The sequence below is a fragment of the Mesoplodon mirus genome (assembly GCF_964341445.2).
Source record: "Mesoplodon mirus genome assembly, chromosome: 7".
NCBI classification, from domain to species: Eukaryota; Metazoa; Chordata; class Mammalia; order Artiodactyla; family Ziphiidae; genus Mesoplodon; species Mesoplodon mirus.
In genome coordinates, this window is record NC_138983.1 from 70,532,378 (window position 1) to 70,545,039 (window position 12,662).

At 44.2% G+C, this 12,662-nt stretch overlaps 1 protein-coding gene across 2 annotated transcripts in view; it reads right to left on the minus strand.

Annotated features, from left to right (window-relative positions):
* SERGEF (secretion regulating guanine nucleotide exchange factor) overlaps nucleotides 1–12,662 on the minus strand; it is a 223,672-nt gene that overhangs the window by 194,605 nt on the left and 16,405 nt on the right. For both annotated transcript variants that reach the window (XM_082628679.1, XM_082628678.1), the window contains exons 7-8: nucleotides 10,474–10,536; nucleotides 6,153–6,311 (exon numbers count right to left, since the gene is read on the minus strand). In XM_082628679.1, coding sequence (XP_082484805.1) covers nucleotides 6,153–6,311; nucleotides 10,474–10,536 — 222 coding nt within the window. The remainder of the gene's footprint in view (nucleotides 1–6,152; nucleotides 6,312–10,473; nucleotides 10,537–12,662) is intronic.

Below are 12,662 nucleotides of genomic sequence, written 5' to 3' on the forward strand. Positions count from 1 at the left end.
AGGTCAGCAATATTTCCCCGTTTTCCTAATGAAGAAATAAGCTCAGAGAAATGAGGCTTATTCATTTGTCCAGCATGCACTGAGTACCTACCTCGGATGTGCCAAGTACTTTGCTAAGCAGAGGACACGATGCTGAGCAAAACAGACACGGCTCCTTCCCAGATGGAGCTTACAGTCTAGAGGGATGGGAATTAGTTAAAGAATCCTATAGAAAATAGCACAGGACTTCCCTGGTGGTGCAGTGGTTAAGAATCCACCTGTTGAGACTTCCCTGGTGGCGCAATGGTTAGGAATCTGCCTGCCAGTGAGGGGAACATGGGTTTGATCCCTGGTCCAGGACTATCCAATGTGCCACAGAGCAGCTATGTCTGTGTGCCACAACTACTGAGTCTGCACGCCACAACTACTGAAGCCTGTGAGCCCTAGAGCCCGCATGCTGCAACTACTGAGCCTGAGCACCTAGAGCCTGTGGTCTGCAACAAGAGAAGCCACCGCAATGAGAAGCCCGCGCACCGCGATGAAAGGTAGCCCCTGCTCACCACAACTAGAGAAAGCCCACTCGGCAACTAAGACCCAATGCAGCCAAAAATAAATTAAAAAAAAAAAAGAAGAAGTAATGTGTTTAAAAAAAAAGAATCCGCCTGCCAATTCAGGGGACACGGGTTCGAGTCCTGGTCCAGGAAGATCCCATGTGCCGCAGAGAAACTAATCCCGTGCGCCACAACTACTGAGCCTGCGCTCTAGAGCCTGCGAGCCACAACTACTGAAGCCTGTGCATCTAGAGCCCGTGCTCCGCAACAAGAGAAGCCACCACAATGAGAAGGCCACGTACCGCAACGAAAAGTAGCCCCCACTCGCTGCGACTAGAGAAAGCCCGCGCGCAGCAACAAAGACCCAAGGCAGCCAAAAATAAATAAATTTTAAAAAAAAAAGAAAATAGCACAAAGGAAAGGTTGTAGTGCCCTGAGAAGAGATAAAAGGGAAAAGTGATGAGTCAGGGATGTAAAGGGAAGGTCTCCCTGAGGAGGTGATGACTAAGTTGAGGTCTGGGGGAAAAAAAAAAAAAGGATGTAACTAAGTCAAAATGAAGGAGAGCAGGGTAAGTGTGGCAAATAGAGGGAACATCAGCTGCACAAGCACTATGGTGGGAAATCCAGGATCCATTCCAGGTACCAAGGCCAGAGTAGAGGTCAGCCAGAGATAAGAGCTAGCTTAGTTAGAAACAGGGCTGGAAAGGCAGGCAGAGGGCAGACCACGCAGGGCCTGGTAACCACTAAGGGCTATGTCTTTATCATAAGAGCAATGGGAAGCCACTGGAATGTGACACATGGGTTTGAAAAGATCTTCCAACTGAGGCATGGAGAACAGACTGGGGGGAGAGGGAGCGATGTGGGAGGCTGAGGACACCAGGCAGAGGCCGCTGCAGGATCCAGCAAGAAGGTGACAGTGGCCTGCACCACGGTGGTGACAGAGAGGCACTGGCATAATCAGGAGGCTGGCAGAGCTGAGTCACACCTCGACCTGTCTGACTTCAAAGCCACGCTTCTCTCTACCTTGCCATCTATTCATTCGTTCAGCAATTAGTTACTAATCATCTACTATGTGCCGGGCCTGTGCCAGGTGCTGGGGATATAGCCATGAACAAAACAGACACTGCTCTCATGGAATTTACAGTCTAGACATTAAACAACTAAGAATGCAAGTGGATGTATACAATCCATTTTGTAGGAAGAATACAGTTTGGTGGTATGTATACAATCCATTGAAGGAAGAATAGTGTGATCAGAGGTTTTAACAGGAAAAATTACCTGTAAGGCCATGATGATCTTATATTGATAATATAAAAGAGCTACGTGCTGGCTGCATGTAAGTGAAAGACCTCAGGAAACTCTGCCTGTCAGACCTGGCCAGTTCATGAGCCCTGAGGGGAGAAGCTGGTGTGTCTCAAGCCCTGCACAGACCCTGCCGAAATAGAAGCCTTTCTAAAAGCAACTGCTAACTCCTTAGTGTACTCACACATCCCAAGCACGGGCACCCCCTGTACAGGTATGTACAGCATTTTACAGTTAGTTAGGATCTTTCACACAGATTCATTCATTTGAAACTCACAGCAGCTGTCTGTAGAATGGAGGTAGGTTTTAATACCCTGCATGAGAGAGGAGGAAATTGAGGCCTAGACAGGTGAAGTGACTCAACTAAGGTCACCCAAATAGGAAGGCACACAGATCCACCACCCAGTTCTCACTAGAAGCACTTCGGGCCAGGAACTCATGAATCTCAGAGGAGACAGCTGCAGGTCACTGAGCCTGGATAAAGTCACACAGGAGTCCCATGAAGTTCCCGAGAACAATGATCGGGGACATTAAGCAGCTTGGGAAAGGTTTCTAGAATGCAGCTCCACCAGTCTGAGACACAGGTACCTTGCCAGCTTTCCCAGATTAGAACAGGTTCTCCTGGACTCTTTCCAAGTGCCTCTAATGGAGAAAAGTATTTTTCTATCACAAGCACTGCAGGTAGGCACCAGACTCCTGAAGAGGGAGAACAGAGACTGCATCCCAGATTCCCACATAGACGAACTAAAGTAATCTTGATATCATGTGAACTGCCCTCGCTAAGCACCTACCACTGGGGATGGCAGTCTTGGGCAGCATTTCTCGATCATGGTACCACTAACATTTGGGGCTGGGTATTTCTGTGTCGGGAGGGACTGCCCTTGCATTGTAGGACATTTAGCAGCATCCCTGGCCTCTACCCACTAGATGCTAATAGCACGCCCACCCCCAGTTGTGACAACCAAATATGGCTCCAGACACTGCAAACGTCCCCCAAGGGATAAAGTTGGTGTAGGGATTATGAGAAGGGAGAAAGCACAGTCTACTCCCCGTCTCCAACCTAACCCAGCCCAGCCTAGCCCACCTTACTGGACGGATCTATGGTCACTGCACATAAGCTGTTTTTAATCAATAACACACCCCGAATGTCTTCCAGAACGAGACTGGGGGCAGCCTCTGTGCTGATGTGGCTGCAGGTAGGTCCCAGGAACAATTCTCCACTGGAGCTTGTGAAAACAACTAGAGTCAAATAACTCCTTGGCCCAATAATGAGCTGCTTTTGACCCTGTGAGCAAATCTTGTTCCCATTAAAATGAGCAGCTGGGTCTGATTAAACTGGAAGTCCTGGCTGTTTCTTCTCAATGACACCGCGCCAGGGCAAAGGCTTCCATGGCTGCTAGGAGGAGGGCAAAACTGGTGAACCAAACAGCAGGAGACTCTCATCTACCCAAAACTCAGCGCAACAACCAGGACGCTCAAACATCCCAGCTTTTAACCACTCTGGACTCAGGAGAAAGGGGAAAATAAGAAAGTGCATAAACAAGAGATCAGAATTAACAAGTTAATTAAACAGCTGAAACATTACCCAAAGATCACGTTCTCAAGTGGAGGTGCAGACCTGAAGCTGAGCCCCAGAGCAGCTGGGGTGACTCAGACAGTGTCAGGGACATAGGTTCCAACCTCCCACCCTGAGTGCTGGGCTGTTGGCCCAGACGTGGAAATCAGCATGAGTTACAGTGCTGCAAAGCTAGAATCAAAGCAGCAACATCTTTATGTCTTTCATTAGTCAGCTGCCTAACCAGTTAACGGATTTACTGACAGACTCAACTAAACTCACTATGGTTTGGTAGTACTGCAATTCTTTGAAGACTGACTAAGCATGAAACGCCTACCTGTTAACACCCAGTGACTCAGACTACTGCTAGTGTCCGTGCCATTCCTGCACACTGACTTAGCTCCATTGCTGCACTGAACTCTGATAACACGTCTGTCTCCCCTAGTGACAGTGGGCTCCTTGAGGGCAGGATTAGGATCTAGTACAAGGCATGGTACATAAACAGGTCCTCACCATCTGTATGATGGACAGATGGATGATAAAGTCTTCTGTTTCTATACTCTTAGACTTAAGCCTGTCCATACATTGCAGTGGGAGGGCATGGCCCACATCTTCTCTGTTTCTTCAAGGCTTAGCACACTGCTCAAAAGGTTCACAATAAACAAGAACCGATTTGGTTGGACTCTTGAATCCAAAGAGACAAACTGAAGCCTTCTGATCATGGACCAGAGAGTCCAAGGAAAGAAGAAATCCTCGCAGTCTGCCCCGCCTCCTATGCATCTGAATATGTTTAGTCTCTTTTAACTAGAAACAGTTTAATGGAGGCAATGAATACTTTCTCTGCTAGGCACTGGAGATACAGACGTGAGCAAGATAAATATGGTGTCTCCTATCACAGAGCTCACTGTCTGGAAGAGAAGAGAGAGAGTAACAATTATACAAATAAGCGGCTACTATGCTCAGGGTCTCTTTAAGAAAAATTTCTGTCGATGGTCCCAATCTTCAAGCAGTCTGGACTTCTTTGAGGAAAGTCATGATTTTCCTCCAAATGAATGACATCATTAGAGCATCCTCTGAAGCGGCAAATATGGAAAGTTTATTATACACCTTTGTTAGATAGGCCTCTGTACCAAAACAATCTTAAAAAAATTTTTAAGAGGGCTTCCCTGGTGGCGCAGTGGTTGAGAGTCTGCCTGCTAATGCAGGGGACATGGGTTCGAGCCCTGGTCTGGGAGGATCCCACATGCCGCGGAGCAATTAGGCCCGTGGGCCGCAACTGCTGAGACTGCGCGTCTGGAGCCTGTGCTCCGCAACAAGAGAGGCCGCCATAGTGAGAGGCCCACGCACCGCGATGAAGAGTGGCCCCTGCTTGCCACAACTAGAGAAAGCCCTCACACAGAAACGAAGACGCAACACAGCAAAAATAAATAAATTAATTAATAAACTCCTACCCCCAACATCTTCTTTAAAAAAAAAAAAAGGACTGGGTAAAGATCAGGATATAATAGTTTAAGATTGGTGAAAGAGCAAGATGAGAATTTAAAAAAAAAAAATTTTTTTAAGAACCAATTAAAAGCACCATCGATATAAATACTCATAAGTCTATGTCTGTGTGTTCAAAGGTGTAGTACGTGTGACTTACCCAGGATAACTGAAGCTGACCTGAAAACCTACAAGAGTATTGGATTAAGTCACCAGGTATTTGAGAGTCTACAGATCTGTGTGTCACTAATGAGCAGGCCAAGAGCAGGCAAGAGGACTCCTGAGAACCCCTGAAGTTCAGAAGGCCTTGACACAATAATGGTTCTTAAGAATTACAAACTGCTGGTCTGGGAAACTGTGTCAGTCAGCAAGAGCTCTAGGAAGGCTGGGAAGAAGGGAGGCCATGAAAAAACAAACCCCGAGAACAGTGTCAGGAATATGAAGACCAGGCAAGGAGAACTGCCCTAAGATGAGAAATCAACGAAGATATTATCAAGAAAAGATAAAGATGCCAAAAGCTGGATGGCATGGCCTGGTAAGATAACATCTGAAGGAATATGTGGGATGTTTGAATCAATGTACAAAGTTTGTTAGGGTTAATAAAAATTTAAATCAAAATACCATGCCAGGGCTTCCCTGGTGGCGCAGTGGTTGAGAGTCCGCCTGCCGATGCAGGGGACACGGGTTCGTGCCCCGGTCCGGGAGGGTCCCACATGCCGCGGAGGGGCTGGGCCCGTGAGCCATGGCCGCTGGGCCTGCGCGTCCGGAGCCTGTGCTCCACAACGGGAGAGGCCACAACAGTGAGAGGCCCGTGTACCGCAAAAAAAAAAATACCATGCCAGCTATGACTCAAAGTAATGCTTTTGCCTCAATCTTAAAATATTTAACTTAATAGTTTCTGACACCTTTAATTTAGACTCAAGTGAAAATGCAAATACAGTCATCCCTTTAGCTATGACAAGGCAAAGACTCCCCAGCAACCTGGACAAATTTCTAGGTGATGTTTGTTGCAGTGGGTTCCTTCGCTAAACCTCATGGACTCTTAGGGCCAGAAGGAGTTAACCTAAGCCAGCCTTGCCTTTTTGCATGTAAACCTGTGATCCAGAGAGGAAAAGCCACATATCTGGCTGATTGCAGAACTAGATCCCAGGTCCTCCCTTTCCCAACCCTTAAAAGCTTTTCATCAGTAAAAACCAAACGACCTAATCCCAAGCATTCATAGCTACTTAGACCGCTGTCCCCCCAGCTGCTCTTCCCAACCACAAACTCTCTGCCACTCTCACCTGTCCGAGCAACCAGGTGTGTCCACCCATTCCAGACAGCAGCGATCTTTTCATTCTGAAAACAATGTGCTTCTATCTTCTGGGGCACAGGAAGGAAAGCAGCCTGGGAAGCCAGTTGCCCATGCTTGTTGCTTCCCCAAACAAACAGCTCTCCTGCATCTTAAACAAACAAAAGGGGGACAAAAGAGGTGAAGGAACATTAGTCCAAAATGATGGAAAATAACCCAAGTTTGAAAAAAAAAAAGTGGTTAAAAGAAGTTGTATTACTCTTAATCCTACAATGTTGAATAGAGCAAAACAAGATACCAAATTCATGTATAGCATAATTATACACAAGATTTTTTAAAATTCTTTAAATAGGAAAAAAGGCCAAATGGTCTTAGCAGTTTGTCAAGGAATAGGAATGTGAGTTTATTTTTTCATTAATTCATTCAGCCAAATATTTGTTCAACATCTACCATGTGCAAGACATATGTTTCTCTATTTTCTACATTTTTAAAAAAACGCTTGCATTACCTTTTGTTAGGAAAAATATATATTAGCTTTTTAAAATAACAGGTTAAAAGATAAATTGTTTAAAGCTTAAACTTTATAAATATAAGATGATTTCACTACATGCCTTGTCCAGAAGAAAATATAATGTTATCATATCACATCCACATAGCACTTAAGCTCATTTGAACCTCACAATAATCCTGTGATATAAGCAGGAATGCGACAGACTGACACTGTGATTTAATAGAAAGAGAGCAATTTCAGAGTCAAGTGACTCTGGCTTCTATTCTTGGATCTGCTAACTAGCTACTGACCTTGGACAAACCACTTCCTCTCCAAGCCTTAGTTTCACCAGCTGAAGACTGGAGGGGAAGGCGGTTGGTCAAGAAGGGCAGATGATATAACTGATGACACTGTTAACAGGAGAGACTTGTGGGTGATGGCAGCAAACCAGAGGGCACATGCTTGTCCAAAAGGCATTCACATTCAACAAATGTTTAACTGGAAGTCAAAAAAAATGGGGCCATAGACCATAATTTGGCTTATAAATCTACAGTTTGTGACTCCTTGGATGATTTCTAAGCACTTTCCCAACCCTAACATTCCAAGGTTCTACACTGCACAGTAAGCACATGGTACACACATGTGGCTACTGAACACTTGAAATGTGGCTAGTCCAAATGAGACATGTTGAAGACAAACAAAACACAATGGACTGTAAAGACATAGTGCAAAAAAAACCCAAAAGGAGTGTGCCTCTTTAATAAGTTTCATACGGATTACATGTTGAAATAATATTTTGGATATACTGGGTTAAGTAAAATAAATTATTAAAATTAATTCACCTGTTTCTTTTTACTTTTTGCAATATGGCTCACATTATATTTCTCCTAGACAGCACTCTTCTAGAAGATAAATTAACCAAGGCTTGGAGATGTTAAGTGACTTTCAATATCACATAGCTAATGAGGGATCAAGTGGGAGCAGAAGGCAGGTTTTTTGCTTCCACAGCATTCTGTGACCTCCCAGTAAAGGTTTACAGTATTGCTTGCCCTGAGGCAGTCTGGTCTATTCTCCAAAGCTGATCAGAAGCCAAACAGTATCCTTAAAGGATACTAGACCAAGATTCAGGCTTCAAGTCCCAAATCTGCTACTGGATCACCCTGTGACACGGGGCACATCACTTCACATTCTGGGTCACTGTTTCATAGAGTCTGAGGGTCTATAAATCCGTGGAGCCTTTTTGCAGCACTGACATTCTGCAGTGCTATACAAGGAATTTGGTGTATTTCATGCCTAGAGAGAGGGCAACCTCCCTGGACCTCACCAGGGTGTATGAAGTATGAGGATCCTTTACAAGAGGGCAGCGGACCCCTCAGCAAAGCTTCAACCCATTAAATGGAGTGCTTAGCTACCAAGGTACCACTGACAATGAGCCTGTGTCTGTAATAAGCCTTCATTTATCTTAGTAAGTCTAAACCATCTTTTTGCAAAGACGAACTGTCTTCCACATGCAGATCATTACACTGTTGCATCAGCAGGCAAAACTAAATTCTGCTGCAGTGTCAAATAGTTACATAATCTACAACTCCAGACAGAAGGTCTAAAGAACACTGAACAAAATCCAATGTGGAACAGCTTGAACTAGACCAGGAAAGACGGATATTAATCTTGACCCTTTTTAATTCACTTTCACAATATCCAAAACCAATTCACTTTGTGAATATACTTTAAAAATCACTAAACTGTACACTTTCATATATGAATTATATCACAATAAAAAATCCAACATCTATGTTTTAAAAACACCATAGTAAAAATGCTCCACATATGAAATAAAAAATAGCTTTACTGATTACAAGAGTTTTTAAGAAATCGATGTTAGAAGGCAACTAGAAGAATCTCTAGGTTACAAAATACCAGCCATTTCAAATGAATTAGAACAGAGTAGAAATCTCTCAGGACTTCCCTGGTGGTCCAGTGGTTAAGACTCCGTGCTCCCAAAGCAGGGGGCATGGGTTTGATCCCTGGTCAGAGAAGATCCCACATGCTGCATGGCATGGCCGAAAAAAAAAAAAAAGAAGAAACCTTTCTCAGTCTGTTCTTATTCTCAGAAAAGAATGCCTTTCTCCAATGCTAGTGAGGACCATGGGGGATGAACTAGTCACTTCTTGTCGTGGGGCCTTCTGCCCCCCTCCCCATAAAAGGGGACGTGGGACCACATGCCGAAAGGAGTCCCTTAGAGCTGGCATTCTTTTTTTTTTTTTTTTATGGCTGCATTGGGTCTTCGCCGCCGCACGTGGGTCCTTCTCTAGTTGTGGCGAGCGGGCTTCTCACTGCGGTGGCCTCTCCTGCCACAAAGCACGGGCTTCAGTAGCTGTGGCTCACGGGCTCTAGAGCGCAGTCTCAGCAGTTGTGGCGCATGGGCTCAGCCGCTCAGCAGCATGTGGGATCTTCCCGGACCAGGGCCCGAACCCATGTTCCCTGCACTGGCAGGCAGACTCCCAACCACTAAGCCACCAGGGAAGCCCTGGCATTCATTTTAACTCAACTCTTTTAACATATCTATAAATCTACCTAACATGAGACACAGGCTAAAAGCAGCTAGTTCTTTCATTAGTTAGTTGCTTTTAATTAATTAAATATCAAATTATCTGTAGTTCAGAATCTGTTAAGCATTTAAAATCCCATATTATGGCTCTTGTGCTTTGGAAACAGTAACAGCTCCTCAGTTGGACTGCATTACAAATTTGATGTTGAAGAATGCATGCCCCCATTAACTTACAGATACTGTGTACACATCTTAATTGCCACATGAAACACTGGAAACACTGTGTATGAAAGTCATTTCCCTTTGCTTAAAAAATGTAATGCATTCAACTCCGGGTGAGAGGTCTTACCAACATAAATCTCTCAGAGCTAGAGTATCCAGTCTACCAGCAGGGGTCAGTGCAATCTGGGCTTTGAAAAAAACCTTTAGGATAGATGGATAACCTTCACTTTCAAGAAAATGCTGCATTATCACTAGAAAGTTTATACTATATTGGCTGGGTGTATCAAATGGATGGATGGACAGATACATGGCCAAGACAGAGAGATATACACACTGTGTGAGAGAATAAAGACTAGATAGATAGACAGATTAAAGAGATGGAATAGAGAGATCAACTAGAGGAAAACATAAAAATATAAAATAGATTACAGAAACATATACACAACTAGACTTAGAGATTATGGAGACTTAGGATAGATAAGAAGACACAAAGATGGAAGATAAATAAAAATAGAGATATATAGTTAAATAAAATAGAGTAGATAAATAGAGAGAGCAGACAGGGTGACAGATAAATGGAGAAGAAAGATATAGGTGGATAAAATAGGTTAGTCTGAGATTAAACAGCTAGAGAAAATAGACAGCTAGAGAGCTTAGACAGTTATATTAGACATCAAAATAGATTAGGTGGATAAGATAACAACATATTATACATAAATTTACTGTTGGTTATATGATGTGACAATCACAATTACCCTAAAGGAAGATATTTTTATCCCTATTGTACAGCTAAGAAAACAAACTCAGAGGAAAGGAAGTGAGCCTCTGTTTCACATGAGTGTTTTACGTGTATTATCATATGTAATTCTCAAAACTATCCACAAAGTACTTTATAGAAGAGGAAATGGTCTCAGGAAGGTAAAATGACTTGCCTAAGATCATACCAGTGGTGGCATCAGAATTCTGACTCCAAAGTCTATGCTTTTCCCTCTGTGTCCCAATAGAATCACTTGAGGCAGAAACACCCAGAATTCTGAATGGCATGTTACCTACCTGTCAGTGAAGCTGAGTGATCTGAGCCAGCAAGAACACATACTGCTTGAGAATTCTCTAGGCCTACAAAAAAAAAAAAAATTCTTTTGAAATCACATTTGTAACAGAACAAATTGGGCACAGGAGGCCCATAGCCAGTGGTCACAGCACCTGGAGAGAAACTCTCAGCCAGGTCTGAGTCAGCGGCACTGGCCAAGAAGATGGCTGGCATGGTAGGGAGACTGCTTATATCCAGGAGGTTGAACAAATAAATAAATATTTTGAGGATAAAGGAGTCAGATTTCTCACTATTAGAAAGGAGAAGAAAGGTACAGATATGAAAAGGTTACAGAGTAGAATTGACCATGTGATACTGCACTGTAATTGAAGTCAGTGTAGACTTGTGGTTTCTACTAGAGATAAACAGACATAGGTGTACATATGTATAAACGTGTGTGTACATGTATATTTCCTAGCTCTGTCCACGGAGCGGGCCTAGAAGCAATGACATCTCATACATTCAGCTGCTATCACATGCAGACACTGAAACACAAGCCCAGGCCTCCTAACAACACACAGGCAGAGCTAGAATTTGAACTTGCCTCCCATATCCAAATCCAGCCCTTTTCCACCCGTAAATACACTGCCTTCAACAACAGTGTAAACCCTAATCAACTCGGCTCGATGCTGTGGTCACCTGGTCTGGCATGCAGAGAAATGGGAGTCTTATTCTATAACTCTTTCTTCTTACACTTCTCTTCAATTTACTAGTGTCTTAATAAAATTCCCTTCATGCCTTCAAGTATCCTGTGGAATGAGAAAGGGACAAAGAAGATGTTTCTGCCACTTTCACCAGAGAGGAAGCACTGGTCTCCTAGTGGCCGGGTCGGGAGAGGACATCCAGGGTTCCAGCTCCAGAACCAATGAGGTGAAGAGGGGACAATGAAAAGTGAAAGACTTTGAGGGCAGGAAGCTGATATCTTCTCTAACATCTCATCAGAAAATTCCCCCAAATTAACTCTGAATCTAAGCTGTGCCCCAAGCAGATCCCAACCAGGTCATTTAAATCAAATCAAATAAAAACACTTCTGATTCCTTTTAGATACAAAACCTGTGCTAAAACAGACAGTAGACATAATTCCTACCCTTAAAAAGCTCATCATCTTTGGCATTTGGGAAAACATGTAAACAACTCATAACAATATAATATGTTGTACTATCCATGCACATAAAGAAAATGCGGACTTCCCTGGTGGCACAGTGGTTAAGAATCTGCCTGCCAATGCAGGGGACACAGGTTTGATCCCCGGTCTGGGGAAGATCCCACATGCCGCAGAGCTACTAAGCCTGTGTGTCACAACTACTGAGCCTGCACTCTAGAGCCCACGAGCCACAACTACTGAGCCCACGTGCCACAACTACTGAAGCTCGCACGCCTAGAGCCCGTGCTCCACAACAAGAGGGGCCACTGCAACGAGAAGTCTGCACACCACAACAAAGAGTAGCCCCTGCTCGCCGCAACTAGAGAAAGCCTGCGCGCAGCAACGAAGACCCAACACAGCCATAAATAAATAAATTTATAAAAAATTTTAAAAAAAGAAAATGCAATGGAGGTGAGAAGAAGGAAGAGTCTTTCCTGAGAAAACTGCAGCTGAGCTAGGACCTGGAAAATGATCAGGATTTTCCCAAGGGGAACAGGAAGGAAAAGGCATCCTGGGAAGAGGTAACAGTCTGCCCACAGGCACAGAGGAATGAGAACACAGCACATGCCCAGGGAGCAGTTAATACCTTGGTGAGGCAGGAAAGATGTTTGGGAAGTATGAGTTTATATTACAAATGCCTTCAATGTGAAGTAGACTCTCCTGTGTCCAGTGACCCCTTCTCCTTCTCTAAGAGAACCCTCCCCAACTCAACTCATGGGCTTCAGGGCGCTAACCTCACCCCCACAACAGGGGAAAGCCTCAAGGACTTAAGAGAATCAGAACGATCCCAACAACTTGTACGACACTCCGACTGTGGCTCACCCTTCCCTTTTCTCTCCCCACTTCCTACTGCCCTCAAAAATCCCTCCTTTGTTCTGAGCTAGAAGAGAGGAGAGGTTTCCTGACAGGTTTTTCCTACAGCTAACCCTCAGTAAACTGGGTCACAAAGTCAGAGCGAGAGAGGAAGAAGAGGAGGAGGTGGAGACATGGTGCTACAAACAGAGAGAT